At 50.7% G+C, this 18,848-nt stretch overlaps 1 protein-coding gene across 1 annotated transcript in view; it reads left to right on the top strand.

The window, feature by feature from the left end:
- ADCY5 (adenylate cyclase 5) overlaps nt 1–18,848 on the top strand; it is a 154,380-nt gene that overhangs the window by 120,919 nt on the left and 14,613 nt on the right. The window contains exons 11-15 of the mRNA XM_008570416.1: nt 1,091–1,188; nt 2,082–2,169; nt 13,081–13,197; nt 13,649–13,813; nt 16,638–16,813. Coding sequence (XP_008568638.1) covers nt 1,091–1,188; nt 2,082–2,169; nt 13,081–13,197; nt 13,649–13,813; nt 16,638–16,813 — 644 coding nt within the window. The remainder of the gene's footprint in view (nt 1–1,090; nt 1,189–2,081; nt 2,170–13,080; nt 13,198–13,648; nt 13,814–16,637; nt 16,814–18,848) is intronic.

Here is an 18,848-nt window from a genome sequence, read left to right as displayed (position 1 = left end):
AAATGAGTTCATATGTGTAAAACATATAAAACAGTCCCAGCCGTATACCAGATGTTCAATAAATGTCAGCGTTATTTGTGCTACTACTGCTGTTATCATCATCATTACCAATGGGCCACCCAGCTGCTTTTGGCACACTGGAACCTCCAGGTATTAAAGTTGGAAGGGGCAGTCAAGATCTCTGTGTCCCATCTCCTTAAATCGTGAATGAGAAAGCTAAAGCTCAGAGTGGTTGGGTGACTTTCTCTAGGCCACCCAGTGAAATAGTGACAGAGCCAGAGCCACACCCTGGTCCAGGCATTCTCTTCGTACCAGGTGGCAGGGTCTCCCCAGTGTTCAGTTAAAAAGGGCTCATGTGAACTCACGTCAGCATGAAGTGAGGCAAACCTAATAGCAGAATAAGACTGTGGAAAGAGAAATTATTGTGTTTACCAGCACGGACCTGACTTAGTATCACTCTCTCTGGGGGACCAACCGTGCCAGCACCGACCCCTATTAGTGCAACTGGTTGGTGTCACAGGAGGATCTGGGGCTGGGAGTCAGGACCTTGGATATGACTTTGGACAAGTCATGGAACCTCTCTGAGCCCCGGTGTGCTCGTCTCTGAAGCAAAGGTAACAGTAGTCCTGTGCCAGCTTCCCGGGCAGCTGTGAGAGTGGCTGATGATGCCTTGGACACCTAGTGTATTTCCCGGCATGCAGATGGTGCCTAGCAATGATAGCCACGAGCATTATGAATTACCCTGATGGTGACCTGGCCTGTAGAAAGTTGCTGGTTTGACACACTTCCCAGCCCCTCTCAACAGCACCGCCCTATGGTGGGTTTGGACTGGTCTCTCGTGATCTTTATGAATTACCCTGATGGTGACCTGGCCTGTAGAAAGTTGCTGGTTTGACACACTTCCCAGTCCCTCTCAACAGCACCGCCCTATGGTGGGTTTGGACTGGTCTCTCGTGATCTAAGTCTAGCTCTGGTTCCCAGGTCTTCCCTGTCCTGGGAGTGGGCTGCACAGGTGACCAGCCCCAAGTGGCTGCTCTGGGTGTGTGTGGGAGCTGGGGGCCTCCGCCCCTCACCCTGTGTCTCCTCTCAGTACTCCAAGCAGGTGGATGACCGCTTTGGTGCCTACGTGGCCTGTGCCTCTCTCGTCTTCCTCTTCATCTGTTTTGTCCAAATCACCATCGTGCCCCAGTAAGTACCCCAGTCCCTCTTGGGCCCACTCCTCCAGCTGCAGGGGCTCCCAGGAGTGGGAGGGGATGGTCACTCAGGAGAGCAGAGAAGGGAGTCTGGGCTCAACCTGCTCAGACAGGGAGAAAGGTTTCCAAAGGTGTCCTTGGTAGGACTAGGAAACCAGGGGTGTGACCTCTTGGGCCAGGGAGGCAATGTGCTCATTCCAGGGCAGGAGACTTCTCACTGGGCGCTGCACTGTCATTCCATCCCATTTAACCCACACCGTGGCCCTATCAAGTCATCCCAGGTATTCACCAGGCTGGTTTCTGCGTGACCTTTGGTTCTTGCCAAAAAAACCCAATATATCTTCAAAAGATAAAAGTTTTCCACTACTCTGGGTATTTCAAAGAATGGACTTCAGGTTCTGAAGGCATTTCACAAAGAGGTGCTCCTGAACTCTTCTGAGGACTGGCTGTGTCACTGAGAGAACCTGTGGCTTCCATCAGGAAAACTTTGAAGTGGGCAGTGGGCTTTGGCAATGAAGTGTTTGTTAAGTCATTCACTTTGAGTCACGCTTAGGAGATGAACATAATAGCCCTATGTATGTGTATATGTATTTGTGTGTGTGCATGCATGCATATTTGTGTATATGTATACATATATAGTATATGTGTATGTACATATTTTTATTTTTTATTATGCGATCATTAAACATACAAAAAAGTAACATAACCAGCACCCATCCCCTCCAAGTGACAGTCCCCTTACTTACATGCGTAATCCTGCCTCTTGGCGCTTTTCTTTCTCTACAGCATGGCTTGGGGGCTGAGTCATCCCAGTTACCTGCCCTGTCTGCAGCGGCTTCATTCCCTTCTCTGGCCACAGCCCCAAGTGACTAAGACATTGACAGAGGGCTCCGTGTTCATGCTGAGTTTCTACCTGGCCTGCTTCCTGCTGCTGACCTTGGTGGTGTTTGTGTCCGTCATCTACTCCTGTGTGAAGGTGAGTCTGGCAGGTGCCTGAGCTCAGCCCATTGGTGGGGGCGCTCCCAGGAGCTCGAGCATCGCTCTTGGCAGGGCATGCATGATGCTGGGCCACGACTCCTGGTAGGCACTGGCAGCAAGCTAGACTGGAGGTGGGTGTTTCACCAGTGAGAGCCTTGTTCTTTTTTTTTTTTTTTTGGCTTTTGTCTTTTTTCCCAGTCTGGCAGGTGCCTGAGCTCAGCCCATTGGTGGGGGCGCTCCCAGGAGCTCGAGCATCGCTCTTGGCAGGGCATGCATGATGCTGGGCCACGACTCCTGGTAGGCACTGGCAGCAAGCTAGACTGGAGGTGGGTGTTTCACCAGTGAGAGCCCTGTTCTTATTGGCTGCTTCAGTTAGGCCTTGCAAATCTTTGCAACAAGAAGACACTGTCGCTTCTGTTTGTCTACTCAGTATCAGGCAGGATGAAGGAAAGGCACCTAGCACACAGCCTGGCACGGAGTAGTGGTCGGTAAACATTTGCTGAGAGAGTGAGTGTGGAAGAGATCTCTCTTGATACCTCCTTCAGTGTTCCCACGTGCCCTGGAACTTACCCTGGGAGGCCCTCAGAGATTAGGGATTTTGAGCTGTACTTCGTATCCATGACGAGTGAGGCCCCAGAGTAGTTCAGGGTCTCATATAGGGCCACACAGCTAGCTGATGTCGGCAGCACACGCCTGGGAACAGGAATGTGGCTCCCTGTTCTATGTGTCTCTCCCACATCTTCTCTTGGGCATGCATGCCCTTTGTCCAGGACCTGACCCCAGGCCATTCTGATCTATGCTAGAAATCACTAAGGGTCTCATTTGCCTTGCCCACCAAGGCTCTCCCTCTCTTCCTTCACCAGTGGTTTAAGAATTGCCTGACAAGCCATCCTGGCCCCCAGGAAGCACGGTGACCCTGGGCAGACAGGCACACTCCCCAGCATCTGCCCAACCCCTCTCTGCTCTTGCCTGGTATCACTCCCTACACACTCTGCAGTGAGCAGCATGTTCTCCTGAAAGGACTGGACCTTTGTCACCTCCAGAGGCCCCTTTCTCTCCTCACCCTCCAAAGAGGGTCCTTCCTTAGTCTATTAACTGTTTAGTCACCCCATGATCAAAGTCTTGGTGGGCTGATTGTCAGAACTGGAAGGGACCTTAGGAATCATGTGGTGTGGTTCAGCCCTCTCCCAGCAGGTGCAGAGGTGGACGCCCAGGGAGGGGCGGGGTCGGGCAAGTTGGTTTGAGAGGGCAAGTGGGGCAGGTGCTCAGCCAGGGCTGTGCTGCAGCATAGGTTTAAGCCTGTTGCCCTGCACCTCCACCAGCACAGCACCCCTTCCTCCAGGCCGCAGCCCCCTCCTGCCTGTGTTCAGTCACCTCCTGCCTTTTGGTCTTGCCGCAGCCTGCTGCATCGCTAGTGGGCAGTTGCACTTTCTTCATCCCATGGCTATAAAGGGACACGTATATTCACCATAGCCGAAGGTGGAAACAACCCAAGTGTCCCTCAAGAGATGAATAAGTAAACAAGATGAGGTATACGACGGCAGCAGAGTGTTATTCAGCCGTAAGAAGGAATGAAGTGCTGTTACACGCTATAGCGTGGTGAGCCTTGAAAAGGTCGTGCTGGGCGAAAGAAGCCAGACACAGAAGGTCACATATTGTATGATTCCATTTATATAAAATATCCAGAATGGGTAAATTCATAGAGACAGAAAGTAGATTAGAGGTTACCAGCAGCTGGCAGCGGGGAGAATGGGAAGTTACTGCTTAATGGGTACAGAGTCTCTGTTTGGGGTGATGAAAGGGTTTTGGAAAGACCGATGATGCTAGCACAACATTGTGAATGTAGCTAGTGCCGCTGAACAATACACTTAAAAACTGCTAAAATGGCAAATTTTATGTTGTATATATTTTACAACAGTAAAAAAATCACGACAACCTAGAAAACAAAGCACACCCTAGCTAAAATGATCTCTTAAAAGTATTTTGCTGAGGGCCGGCACGGTGGCGCACTGGAGAGTGTGCCGCTTGGGAGCGTGGTGGCACTCCCGTCGAGGGTTCGGATCCCATGTGGAGACCAGTTCCCACTCGCTGGCTGAGCGCGGTGCGGGCGCGACACCAAGGGTTGCGATCCTGTTGCTGGTCAGTAAAAAAAAAGACAAAAAGGAAAAAAAAAAAGTATTTTGCTGAACCCCCCTCCAAAATATTTCTTTTAAAAATTAAGTTATAAGCTGAATCAAAGTCATTATTTGTTTGTTCCAGGCACTTAGTTGAGCCCGTTCAAATTAGAATCAAAGCTATATGTAGTCTACCATATTTTAACCAGAACCTAGATTTTCTCTTTTCTGTTAGTGGCTTTGAGCTATACTGACTTCGTTCTGTTTGAGTTCCCTGATTTGCCTGTGTATCTGGAGGTCAGTCGGGGAGGACGGGGAGGACAGGCCCATTCCCTGCCTGCACTGGCCATTTAAGTTAGTACTTTGGTCTAATGAATTCTTTTTCCCACTGTTCAAGATTATTTGTGAAAATCATCCCTGCTCCTTTTGTGTTGTTGAATCTACCTGTCTTGTTAGCAACGTCAAATCCAATAAGCTTGTTCTCCATTCCTTTATCTAGTCCAGTGATTTTTCTGACTCTGTTCTGAGGAGGCCTCAGGTTCCTTAGGAGGAGGCTGGTGGGTGGAACACACACCTCCCTGCCCCCTGTCCATGCAAACACTGTCCCCCTTTATCTCCCCACCCCACACCCCACACCCTTCAGGCAAGAGGAGACTGCTCCCTCCATCTTTTTTTTTAAAGTATTGACAGCTCTTATTTTTATTTTGTTTTATTTTTATTTAAAAAAATTTATTATTATCATTATTGTTTTTAACATTCTAAGATGTTATGGAGCAGTTGGGGGTCGGGGGAGAGGGGAAGGGGAAGGGGATAGGGTGGGAGGAGGAGGGAGGAGGGGGTGTGATCGAGGCCCATGGCACCCCCTCATTCTGGCAGGGGAGCCCAGGGGGCTTCTGGCAGTGGCTCGGTTGTCACTGGGCTGGATGCGGATGTCGGGGGGTGTGGCTGAAGCCCTCTGCTCCCCACTGCCCCAGCCCAGGAGCCTGTGGTGCTTCTGGCAGTGGCTCAGTGGTCATCACTGGGCTGGATGCACGTGGGGTGTGGCTGAGGTCCTTGGCCTTACCCTACCCTGGCTTGAGAGCCTGGGGGGCTTTCTGTCCTTTTGGGTTTTATAGATGTTCTTTGGTGGTGTTAGATCTTTGCTGGTTAATATCAGAATTTTGTCTCTGATGTGTGGGTTTTTTGTTTTTTCTTTCAGTTCTGTTTTGGATTATTCGCTGTTCCCACCACTTAATCTCTGTACTAGAACTAATTTGTTGTCCTTTGGTTACTTCTAAAATGGGAAAACTTCCTGTGGGAACCAGCACTTGAGCCCTGTGGTTGAGCTAAATTGCTGCTTTGCTGCTAATATTCTGGGGAAGGCTTTTTGTGCAGCTCATGTTTTAATTGTTGCCCTTGTAAGTAAGCACTTCCAGGTCTTCTGAGGTCTAGTACACCTGGGTTGTGTAGAAACTCTGGTCTGATCCTGAGTGTTTTCAGCAAACCGCACCCCATGCAGTTCTGTATTCCTGACCAGTCTCCACTGAGTGGGCCTGTGCTGACTGGGGGGCAGATCAGCTGTCCATGCTGTGCTCCAGTGTTCCCCTGGTGGCCCATCTCCTCTACTACCTACACTCCAAACGCTTCCCATGGGACAGGCCACGTGCTGGTCCCTTCCTATGACTCTGACTGGCTCCTTTTTTCAGTTTTCTGTGGCCCCTCGCTCCTATGTGCGTCCACAGGAATGCTGTGCGTGGTCTGGCTGGCCTGGGGGCCATCAAGGCCCTCTTCTCCCTGCTGACTCCAAGTAACTTCATATGAAGGGCACAGGTGAGCTTTTGCCAGCTCCTGCTCTGTGTGCTCAGCAGGGCCAGCCTTGAAGGAGCCGGGCCTCTGAACGGTCGGAATGATCCTTTCTTTCTCTCATCATGGCTTCTCCTGCCTTCATGAACTCCGTAGGTCTCTTCTCCTCTTCCCCTGATCTCTAGCGGCCCCGGCTTGGCAGTTGTTGATTTTTAATAGTTGTAAATTGGTTGATTGTGGGAGAAGGTGATGCTGGGGACCGTCTATTCTGCCATCTCAACTGGAAGTCCCTGCTACCTCCATCCTACAGGTGGAGAGCTTCAGTACAGAATTTGCTTGGAAAAAACAAGTGCTGTCAAGTCTGGAACCTGCGGCCCTGGACAGCAGTTGACATGCCAAATAGACTCCTGTGCTGCCCTCGGGCCCGCGCTGCCTCCTTCTCTCCCAGCCTCTGATGAGCCATCTTCTTGGCATTACTCGTCTTCTGGAAAGCATGACCGAACCTGAAGAATGGTTTATAATATGAGCTCCTTTTCTGTTTAATTATTCGTCTTTCCTCTTCATGGTGTGGCTCAAACTATTTGCGTATTAAGACGTGAAAGGAGTAATTCCACCTTTTGGCCTGTGTGCAGCAGAGAACGCCGGCCCGCCATCTGTGCAGACGCAGGGCGTCGGCCGCTCTCTGGACGCCCTTGCACGCTGACTGCGGTGGATCGACGGAAGTTTACCTGAACACCTGTCCAGGTAGTGACATGAAGCTGACTGGACTGTGGTTTTCAGTGTCATTCTATTTTCCCTTTGAAAAACACTTGCCCTTTACTAGAGCTTGGAAATTTTTCATGCTGTTTCCAGTTTCTCAGAGGTCACAGTGAGTGGCTTTCTGATGAGATACGGTTGCTGACCCGAAGCCAGGCTGTTCTGTCAGACGCCATTTCTTTATTTCATTTACTTTTCCATTTTCCCGAAACAACTTGGACTTACTTTCTTAAGCTGTCCGTATGTTCACGTTTCCGAAGAAAGGTACATGAAGCGTGGACTGCATTAGTCTCTTCTGGGCCTGTCGGGAGCGGTGTCCCCTGCTCCTTGCTGTTAGAAGGTTTCCCCCTGCTTCCTAAGTGCTCTGGTAGCCCTTTCTCTGGGGCCTGTTTAATGCTTTCCTGACACAGCGTGGTGCAGTTCACACGCCCCTAGCTTTCTCAGTGGGGCTAATTCTGTGCCTCGGGGGTCTAAGTTCTTGGAGCATCGGCTGCCTTCCGGAGCCCCTGCTGTCTCTTGGAAGCCTTGCCTTACACCTCATTCCCCTGAGTACTTCCTTCTGGGGATGTCATCTTAGAGGGCAGATCTGTACATCTGCACACATCACTCTTTCTCACCCCGGCATCTGTGCTGACCTGGGCCCCAGAACTGCTTTTCTTGGAGAAAACCATGTTACATCCCTCTTCACCATCACGCGGTGTCCACAGACTCAGAGAATCTCTGATTGGAAGGGGCCCAGGCAGTGAGGGGGCCCAGCCACCTACCTGAGGCTGGGGTCCCGAATGACAACCCTGCGAGGGGTGGGCAGGCTGTGCTTAGTCACTTCCAGGGCTGGTGAGCTCAGCCGTGTGTCCTGTCCCTGTGTCCTCCCCTCATCCCTGTAACTTCTGCCTCATCATCTGACACCTCACAGTGCCAGCACTTTTGCTGCCATCACCCAAATGGGTAGAAGAGGGCAGGTGTCTCCTTTCCCCACACTCTGATCTGTGCCCCTGCCTTCACTGTGGCTCATGAGCACATCCTTATTCAGAAGGCCAGACCCTCCTTTCCAGCAGTACACACAGGCCCAGCGGGAGAGCCAGCTACCTGGCAGTGTGTGCGTGTGTGTGTGCATGTGTGCGTGTGCGTGTGTGTGTGTGTGTGTGTGTGTGTGTGTATAACTCTTCCTCGTCTGCCAGCCTGCATCCCTGTGACTCCCAGGATCTGACTGTCTGAGCCCCTGGCATCCGTGACCAGAGCCTCTTCTAGGCCTTGTCTGCTCTTTGCAGCCACTGAAAGAGCCTCTTCTCCTTTTCCCACTGTCTGAATGTGGCCTTGCTGGCTCTCCTTTCTGCCACTCCACCCTGCCTCCTGTTCCACAGTTTGTAAAATAGGGTTACTGTGCAACCTGTACCCCGCACCTCCTAGGTATCTTCTACACTGTGAGGACTTTAGGATTCCCGTGCTCTCCTTTCCACCATGCTCAGGGGCACATTTCCATTTGGGGGATGGAGAAGTCTTCTTTCCAGGAGGAATATTGTAGGTTCCTCCTGTGGCTTTCGAGTCAGACAGTCCGGAGTCCAGATCCAAGCTATGCCACTTTGAGCTGTGTATCCCGAGCCCATAAGGTGGCTTTTATCGAACGTGCTTTGCAGATGAGGAAACTGAGGCTCAGAGAGGTTAGGCAGCATTCTGTAGGTCCTAGAGCTAGGAAGAGCTATAGATAGGACTTAAACCAAGATGGTTCTTGACTTCAGAGACCCTTCCCCTCCAGGACATTGCCGTTGTTTATACATGTCCCGCCGACTCCTGAAAGGCCAGGTGCTGAGAGCAGTAGCTGGAGCCCTTGTGCCTGCCTTATTTGGTCTCTGAGGTTTTCATATCTTTTTTTTTTTTCCTGAAGTAGGAGCTACTGCTATCTTTTATTAGCTCCTTGTCAAAGAGGCTATTTTCATAAACTTTTTGCCATCCAATTTCATCACCTTTTATCTCTGCTGTACCCTGGTCCCACATCACAGACAGGGCCCCAGGGAGGTCATTGGTTTGCCTGGAGACACTCAGAGAAGCCAGGATCAAATCTATCCCTCACCCCAGTCATGGTTTATTATGTCCTTACTCCCATTTTTCATGTTGAATTGATTTGAATTAATTAGATTGGGAATGTACTGGTTCTGAATTTAATTCTTAAAAAAATTGGTTCTTTTTCTGAGCTCTGATTGTGAGCAGATGTTAAGTGATTGATTGGCACAGACACAATTACCCTGTTAAAAAATGTTCTCCAGGATCTGATTGCAGCTGTGATGCGGTCCTACAAAGAGACTCTGTCCCCAGTAAGAGTTTTAAGACCTACAGTGGGGTTAGTAAAATTGGGATTTAGGGTTGACATGTAGATGAACTTTCTGATTATAGGAGATGAGATGTTCTATAAACCGATACCAAGGCAGGATGTTGAATCTTCTGGAGACTTAAAGAAAGTAGCAATTCCTGGGTTCCTAGGGAGGTTCTAAAGTCAAGAGCAGATCTTTTTAAAGGGTGTCAAAGGAAGTCGGCTTGTAGCAAGCCAGCTTATAAAGACTCAGTCATTCACTGGATGCTAGAGCTACATCTAACATTCACCAGGAAGCCTATGTGCGGCTCCTGCTCCTCCACCACCATTTATAAAGAAAGTTCTGGTGTCTACTAATAACCTCTGCCTTAATCAGTCATTGCATTGGGGGTTGCAAAGTGATGAAGGAATGCCCTTAAGTCAGGCGGTGGTAAGGTGATCAGAACTGAAACTGTTCCAGCAGCATGGAGCAGGAATGGGGGGTCGGGGAGATGAAATGGCAAAATTTTAAGCAGTCAAAGTTTAGAAATCATCTGTCACACGATTTCAGAGTGAGATCCTCATGCTAGTGCCAAAACACTTTCCCCAGCTGTGAAACCAAAAATTTCTTTAAATGGGAAATAAGGACTCTCATTCTTATTGGCAGTATAGCTCTTTAAAATGCAAATATTAACTAATTTTTCTATTGCATTTAACAGCTTACAAAGCACTTGCAAATGCATCACTTCACTGAGTCTTCATAGCCACTCTGGGAGATGATATTCCCTGTTTACCAATAAGGAAACCAAAGCTCAGAGCAGTTGGTGGTGTCCCCAGGATCACACAGCTACTGAGAGGCTGAGCAGGGTTTTTTAAAGTAAGAGCTTTATTAAGATATAATTCACATACCATAAAATTCGCCTTTATAAAGGTGGATGAACTTGTAATTCACTAATTTTTAGGGTATTCACAAAGTTGTTGCAACTGTCAACCACTATCTAATTCCAGAACATTGTCATCATCCCAGAAAAGAACCCCATACCCTTAACAATCACTCCTCATTCCCTGCTCACCACAGCCCCTGGCAACCGCCAGTCTACTTTCTGTCTCTATGAATTTGCATGTTCTGGACATCTCATATAACTCAGATTACACAATGCGTGGTCTTGTGAGACTGGCTTCTTTCACTTAGCATAATAGTCGCAAGGCTCATCCGTGCTGTGGCATGCAACAGCACTTCATTCCTTTTTATGACTGAACAGTGTCCCACTGTGTGGATATATCACACTTTTTAAAAAATCTTTTCATCAATTGATAGACATTTGTGTAGTTTCCACTTCCAGGCCATTATGACTAATGCTGCTATGAACATAGGTGTTCTATTCATCTGTACAGTCCCTGTTTTCAGTTGTTCAGGGCATATAACCAGAAGTGGAATTAGCTGGATCATATGATAATTCTATGTTTAATTCTTGTGAGGAGCCCCACACTGTTTTCCACAGCAGCTGCACCATTTTACATTCCTGCCAGCAGTGCACAGGGTTCCAGTTTCTCCACATTCTCACCAGTACCTTTTTCACTTTCATGATAGTGTTACTTGAAGCAAAAAAATCTTTAAATTTTGAAGTCCAATTTATTTATTTTTTTTCTTTTTTTCTTTTTGCTTGTGCTTTTGGTGTCATCTCTAAGAAATCATTGCCTAATCCAAAGTCACAAAGATCAACTCATATGTTTTCTTCCAAGAGTTTTATAGTCTTAGTTCTTACATTTAGGTCTCTGATCGGTTTTGAATTAATTTTTGCATATGGTATAGGGCAGGGATCCACCTTCACTCTTTTGCATGTGGGTATGCATTTGTCCCAGCACCATTTGTTGGAAATTCATTCTTTCCACATTGAATTTTCTTGGTATATTTGCAAAATCAATTAACCATACATGTAAGGATTTATTTCTAGACTCTCACTCTATTCAATTTATCTTTATATCTATTAAGCAGGATTTTAATACAAGCTTATGGTCTCCAAATCACACACATCTTTTCTTCTATCACACAAGAGGATTCAGAGAGCCTCCTTTATTATCCCAGAGGGAGGGGTTTTTTCAGAACAGTGCCACAGGCTTGGTGGTGTATGAACACACCTGGGCAGCTCCCCTGCTGGGGAAATGGAATCCCAGGTCCTCACCTCTCAGCCTATAGCCTGTATGGCTGCCAGTCTTCCACCTCTACTGCAGCCCTTCCTGTGGTCTGTCCTTCCGTGTGCTGTGGTCCCCTTCCTTCTGCTGAATAGCAAGTGGCCTTGCTGCGAGGGTGGAGGAAGATTCTGGGGTGGGAAAGATACACTGCTTCCCTACGCACACAGCCAGCCCAAAGCCCAAGACTGAGGGGTGAGCAGGGCCAGTACTTGTGGTCAAGAACTGTGAGGGGTGTGAGGTGTGATTTTACTCTACTTAACAAGCTAATAAATCAGCATATTGCTGTTTCGTGAATGCTGGCAGAAGACACAAGACTGGTGGGTCAGAGACAAAACACTTTATTACTCATGGCACAGCCATAAGCAATAGCATATTGGTATTGGTTCCCTTTGCCCCTAGAGTGCCAGGGGGCAGTGTGACAGCCCACATGGATGCTGTGCATGTAGTGGGTTTGGTTTGCAGCTGAGAAACACTGGACCAAGGGTCCAGCACTTTTTGAGCTAGCAGCAAACACTGTAGCACACAAGCCAGTCCCCCGCCACTCTGAGAGAGAGCATTCACATGGTGGTCATGCTACAGCCCCTTGACCTACTTAGTTGTCTGTGTGCCTATCTACAGAAACTCTCAGGATCAGGGCTCGAATAGGCCTTGTGGCCTGGCACATTCAGCAAGGTTGTGCAGGGATGCTCAGGGCCTATGACTTGGGTAGAGGCCTTTGCTTGTTTCACTCACCACAAAAGTTGGGAGTGCCCTATGGGCCCCAGTAACCCTGCAAATGGGGAGCCTTCAGAGAGGGATGTGGCTTGCTCAGGGTCACACAGGAAAAGCCACACCTAGAACCCAGGCTTCTCGACTCCTGGTCCAGGGTCTTCCCACCACCTCTGTGTCCTTGGGGTCTCCATAAGATACCTGGAAGGTTTGCAGCGGATAGGCCTTGTCAGGAAGAGCTGGGGCAGGCCGGGGTAGGGCAGCACATGTCCACTGCTTTGCCTCTGTCAATTTCTTTTTTAGCCTGGGTTGCGTGGGAGAAGAGGAGGACATGCCGCACACCAGCAGACCAACCGTGTCAGATTTGGTGGCAGAAATGGGATTAGGAGCCTGATCATTTAATTCCCAAAGCTGCAGTGGGTCTCTGAGTGGACATATGGTTTTTCAAGTTGAAGATACATAGGAAGGGTTGGGTGAGGGAAACGACAGGTCCCTGAAGCTTCATGTAGAAGAGGAAGCTCACTTAATGCACCTGTCCAGGCTTCCCTCCTGCCCCTGGGCTGTTCTGCCCCTTGTCACAAGCCCAGCCCCTTGCTCCAGATACCAGCTGCTCTCTGAGACCTCAGACTCACAGCTCCCCATTCCTTCCAAGAAGCCTTCCCAAACCTCCCTGGGAGAGGTCTGGGCCCCTCCATGACTCCTGAACTGCCATGCACTGCCACCTTCTGATCATAACTCCCCTAGGCCCAGAATTCACACAGTGGGTAAATGAGCTTTTTCATGTGCTTCCCTGTTGGGTCAAGGTAGCATCTTTCCTTCCATCCTGCCTCTCACCTGCGGGCTCCCCAGATAGACCCCACTCCTGGCCAGCTGCAGAAACCATGCTGCTGTTGGCCTGGACGCAGTGGTGCAGAGGTGCGGGGCTGGAGCCCTGCCTGCTGGGAGGGGGTTCAGGAAGCCTCAGGCAATGCTGGGAAGACACAGGTGGGTCCACTGAGCTCCCCCCTATGGTGATTTCTGGAGCCCTTGCTGAATGTTCTTACATCTCTCCCCTCTCTCTCCCTGCCCCCAGCTCTTTCCCACTCCACTGCAGACCCTCTCCAGGAAGATCGTGCGGTCCAAGATGAACAGCACTCTGGTTGGGGTGTTCACCATCACTCTAGTGTTCCTGTCGGCGTTTGTCAACATGGTGGGTGGTCCACGTCCTTCTAGTACCTCCCAGCCCTGGCAGGTCAAACCCAGTGGAGCCCTGTGCCTGACAGGCATGGGATGGAAGAGTTTCCCAGGGAGTTCCTACTGGTGCCTCACCTTGGGTCTAGGATCACATTTGACTCTTAAAGCATCTCACATGGGTCTTTAGTTCTGCATTCTCAGGGCTGGAGGCATCAGAAAGAGCCCAGGGGAAGTCCCCAAGGCAGGTTTATGAGCCCTGCCTTGGGTGGCGCACAGGCACGCCCCTTCCAGCAAGGCAGCTAGGCAAACCTTGCCTGTTCCCTGGCCTCTCCCAGGTTTTTTCCCCAGTCAATGTTGGGCTGCCCCTGAGACAGGATGGATGGGTGCCTGCTGCCCCATGGGATGGGCTGCCAAGGCCTGGCTGCAGGGGCTGACCCTGTCCTCGTTGCCCTCTTCCTCTGCCCCAGTTCATGTGCAACTCCAAGGACCTGTTGGGCTGCCTGGCAGAGGAGCACAACATCAGCGCCAGCCAGGTCAACGCCTGCCACGTGGTGGAGTCGGCCGTCAACTACAGCTTGGGCGAGGAGCAGGGCTTCTGCGGCAGCCCCTGGCCCAACTGTAATTTCCCTGAGGTACTGGGCTGGCAGGGGCTGGAAGGGGAGCGGACCAAGACCCTCCTGTCCCTCCCCACTTTACCCTCAGCAGTCTAAGGGGCAGTCAGGGGCCACCAGCTCACTGCCATTCCAGGGACCTCTGTCTTCCAGTCTTTCACACCGACGTGCCAGACGTGGGTGTGCAAGGGTAGTCGCCTCAATGTAACGACAACACTGATGGTAATGTAGCTATTGCTGTAGAGCTCACCACATGCCGGGCACTGTGCTGAGTGCTGTACACACGTCCCTTGTTAATCCTCACAGCAACCCTGTGACATAGGTGCTACATCATCTCCTTTATAGACATGGAGACCCTGAAGCACAGAGAGGTTAAGTGACTTGCCCAAGGTCACGCAGCTAGTAAGTGGTAGAGCCAGAGCTCTCACCCAAGTTGTCTGGCTCCACAGTTTGTGCTCCTAACCTGAGGGGAAAACTGTCTGGACTCTGCCTCAGGAGAACGCACCTGAACCCCCTGGCTGTTAGGGTCAGAGAGCAGGGAGGGGAGGAAAGGGAGCCCAATCCCAAACCAGTACCACCATAAACCTCCCATTCTAAGTGTACCGTTCATAGTTTTTAATGCATTTGCAAATTTGTACAGCCATCATCATAATCTAATTTTAGAACATTTGGTTAGAGTGTCATGCTGATAACACCAAGGTCCAGAGTTTGATACCTGTGCCGGCCAGCCACCAAATACATGTATATATAGCATTTTCATTGTCCCCCAAAAGAAATTTTGTACTGCAGTCATTTGGGTTTAAAAAATAACTCCAAGAATCTTTATTCAGAGAATGGCGTGTATAAGCCCCTGCAGATCACAAGGTGCTTCATCCATGTTGCTGTGTTTGTCGGGGAGCGGTTTGCTAGCCAGCAGCAGGGCCAGGCTGCTCCATGCGCGGGCCAGTCCCATGCCCCCATGCCCTGCCGGACACTCACGGGCAACCTGTGAGATGATGGCAGTTTCTGCCCTTTTCTGGGGATCAGGTCCGTGCCTTCATTCAATTCACAAAGGGCCCACAACTCACAAGAAGGGTTCCAAACTGCAGCTGAGGGGCCCTGTGGGCTGTCCCAGTGAGGCGAGCCTGATCCATGTCTTTGTTTGTGCAGATAATGCTAGGAGTAGGCTCATCTGGACAGGTGTGTCTGCCCACCGCCCCCTTGCCCCATTCCGGGCCCGCAGCAAGCTCTCTCTCCTGCCTGGGCAGGCAGGGCAGCCTCTGGGCCCTCAGCCTCTGTTCGCTCTCCCATCTGGAGAACCCACAGAAGCATGCTTCTGCTTCCTGAGGGCTGTTTGCTGAGGAGCGGAGGCGTAGGCTATTTTTGGTCTCACACTTGCCCCTCGATGGTCTCCCCACAGGAGAAGTGGAAGCGTGGGGGGAAGGGGCAGCAGCAGGCATGTTCTGATCCTCTTGTGGTAGATGGTTGGTCCCGGCCTTTAGCCTTCACCTGCCCAGCCAGTTTCAGGCCCTCTGGGCCCAGGCTCTGCTGGCTCCAGAGCTCTCAGGCTCCCCTGACCCCACAAGTGTTCTGGATTCAGCAACTCCTCATAGACCTGATGCCTTTGGGGGGCCCAGCATTAAGCATTGGCCTCCTGGTTGTCTGGTAATCCAGGCTGACTTTTGGAGATACCATCCCCCTCTTCCAAGGACAAGGTAGCTGGGGCTCTGGGCTGAATTATCTGGGCATGCCCTCCCCACTGCCTTCTCTGCCCCCATCACTGGTGGTGACTGAAAGCTGCCCCCCCCCCATTCAATCACCGTGGGATCCTCACAGTCCCTCTCTTGGCTCCAGAAGGCCTGGAGAGGCAGAGGATCCAACCTGATGGCTACCCGCACTGCCAGTCATTGCTATTTGGCCCCCAGCCCGCTGCAGAGGCAGTGTGCCCATAGTAAGAGTCCAGGGCTTGACTCAGAAATAATGGTGCAAAATTTAAAAGAAAGAACAAAATAATAGATGCTGACATGTCTAGAATTGGGGTCAGGGGACAACAAAGAAGGGGACCTCTGAGATCACCTGTTCAGCCCCTCAGCTGTCTAAAAAGGAAATTGAGGCTCAGAGACCAGAAATGACTTCCCTAGAGTATTTAGTACAGGGCCACATCCCTCATTTAGAACTTTTGGGGCCAGATATATATTGGACTTCAGAATTTTTCAGATTTTAAAAGATTGTCTCACATCCCCAGTGGAGTCCAGGGCAGCCCTGATAATGAAATAAAGTTATCTTTCCACAGCAAAATATTTGAATAGTCACAGAAAGCAGGATAAAGATGATAATTAGCACGACATCAGTTAGGTCAGGTTTTGCCACCAAGTAAGTAAGGTCAGTTCAGGTGTTGCCCCCCATGAGTTATGAAAACACTCAGTTTTCAGAGCTTGGGATTTCAGAGTTGCAGGTCAGGAGCTGTGGGGCTGCGCTCCCAGTTATGAAGGGCACCGGGCACTGCACCAAGTGGCTTCATCTCATGAGATCACTACAGTGCACCCATGAGATAGGTAGTTTTGCTGATGGGGAAACTGAGGCTTAGAGGACACACAACCAGTGTGTAGTGGAGTAGGGATGGAACCCTGGCCAGCCCGATCCGTAGCCAGCTCTAACCTCACACTGTACTGCCCATACTGGCCAGACTCAAGCTGCAGTCCTGTCTCCTGGTGCCTAACCAGGGCTCTGCTCGTTGTCACCTGTCGGCAAGTTTACATCAGCAGAAACATCCCCAACCAGGCTTCACCTGTGGCCAGCTCAGGCTGGAGGGGTGCTGGGGGAGGGCGGGGCTGGGGATCTGAAGCCCATCGCCCTCTCTCCGCAGTACTTCACCTACAGCGTGCTGCTCAGCCTGCTGGCGTGCTCCGTGTTCCTGCAGATCAGCTGCATCGGGAAGCTGGCGCTCATGCTGGCCATCGAGCTCATCTACGTGCTCATGGTGGAGGTGCCTGGAGTCACGCTCTTCGACAATGCCGACCTGCTGGTCACTGCCAACACGATGTACGCAACATCTTCCTTGTGCCCCACACTGGGTCTGAGGCATCGCAGGGAAGCAGGAAGAGCAGGAGGCTGTGGGGCCTGGCACCACTGCAGGGAACTTGCAAGGAGAGCGTCTCGCTCCTCCCCAGCCCCGGCACCCTGGGCAAAGCACAGGGTCTTGTTTCTTTCCTTTCCCCACTTACCCCGTGGTGAGCACAGGCTCGGGGCGACAGGTTCCACTGCTTTCTGCTGCAGTTTGTGCTCACTCCCACCCTCAGGGCTTAGCGCTTGCTCCTCGCTTGTCCAGGGCAGCCTCTGATGGACTATCTTCACAGCTTCCTGTGGCATCTTAGGCCCAGAGGGGTCAAGGTTTGACAGAGCTGAATAGCAAAGTCTGACCCCTTTGGGAGCAGAGGGACAACCTCTGTTGTTTATGGGCTCTGTGTCCCTCCTGGAGCCAGGCACTTGGTTATACATGATCCCTTTTCACCCTCACAGCAACCCAGCACAGTAGGCAGGCCTGCCATGTAAGGGTGGGTGGTTTGTGCACTGCTCAAACACTCCTGGTCGTGATGACAGCAATGGTGGGCGTGAGGGTTGTGGCCCAGGCTGTCAATCCCCACTGTCAGCCTCATCATCTAGTGGCAGATGTAAGATTTCCAAGGGAGGCGTCCGTGAGGGAATGGGCTTTGGCTTTGGCTTTGGGTCGAATTGATTTTGAATCTCAGCATTAGACATGTACTTAGTTATTCTCCTGAACCTCATCATTTTCCCCCAGTAATATGGGAATAATATCCATAGTAGTAAAATGCATGTAAAGTGCTTGATGGTACCTTTTCTTCCTATCACCGCCGCCCCCACACACACCAAGAAGTGCAAAAAAAAGTGTGACAGGTCTGTGTCCCCGAGAAAATGCAGCAAACTGCTCTTTCTGAGTTAGAAGAAGAGATCCATCCCTCCATCCATCCGTTCGTTCACCCATTCATGCATTCAGAAGCATTTATTGAGGGCCTACTATGTGCCAGGCACTGAGCTAGGCAGTGAGGTATGATCGTGGATAGAACAGATAGCCCGTCTGAAATGTTCCTTTCTTATGAAGGGCGTGTCACCTGAGAAAACAAAGATGTGATGAGGGATCTAAGTCAGATTCAAGGAAGAACTTCCTGGCGGGTGTGTGGGGCTGTGGGCAGATGACAGGAAGACACTGCCCTGTCCTGCGAGGAGGAGGAGGTGGGGGCCGGGGGCCTTTCTGCCCGTGGATCGCAGCTGGAGCAGGGAAATTTGCCCTCTTTTTCTTACCTGCCACCCCCACCCCCAGCCTCCTCTCCCACTGCTGAAGTGGCAGCAGAGAATGGAGGTCATTTCTGGATTGGGAGGCCCTGGCTTCACTCTAGTGCAGTGCTGTCCAATAGATAAATGATGCAAGCCATATATGGAATTTAAAATTTTCTAGTAGCTGTATTAAAAAGGCAAAAAGTACAATAAATTTTAATAATATTTTAATTTAACCAATATATCCAAAATAAGATCATTTTAATATGTAATCAATATAAAGTTATTAGTAAAAAGCTTGATCTTTTTTCCCACACTAATTTTTCAAAACCTGGTGTATACTTTGCACTTACAGCACATTTTAACTTGCACTAGCCACATCTTTCAGCTCAGTAGCCACATGTGGCCAGAGTCTGCCGCAACATACGGCGCAGGTGTAATGTTCTCCTCCACTCCCTTGGTTGGCAGCAAAGGGCAGGGATGGGAGAGGTGGGCAGGTGTCTGCCAGGGGGATGTGCTGGGGGTGGGACAGGGTCCCAGGTAAGAGCTGGGTGATTTGCGGTGGTGATGACCAGGTGCTAGTTGGGGCTGGACTTTCTGCAAGCCTCCCCTTTCTGAAAGTGCCCTTGGATACAGTGGGGCTCTGGGGGTGGGAGGGCGAAGGAGCCACAGTAGCAGGGGCAGCCGAGCAAGGCATGGGGGCCGAGCAAGGCATGGGGGCAGAGCAGAGCGTGGGGGACAGAGCAGGGTGCGGGGAGTGGCAGAGCAGTGGGGGGGGGGGGGG

The sequence above is a fragment of the Galeopterus variegatus genome, unplaced genomic scaffold, assembly GCF_000696425.1.
Source record: "Galeopterus variegatus unplaced genomic scaffold, G_variegatus-3.0.2 Scaffold601, whole genome shotgun sequence".
NCBI classification, from domain to species: Eukaryota; Metazoa; Chordata; class Mammalia; order Dermoptera; family Cynocephalidae; genus Galeopterus; species Galeopterus variegatus.
The sequence above is the reverse complement of the archived record's forward strand: the minus strand, read 5'-3'. Positions and strand labels throughout refer to the sequence as shown.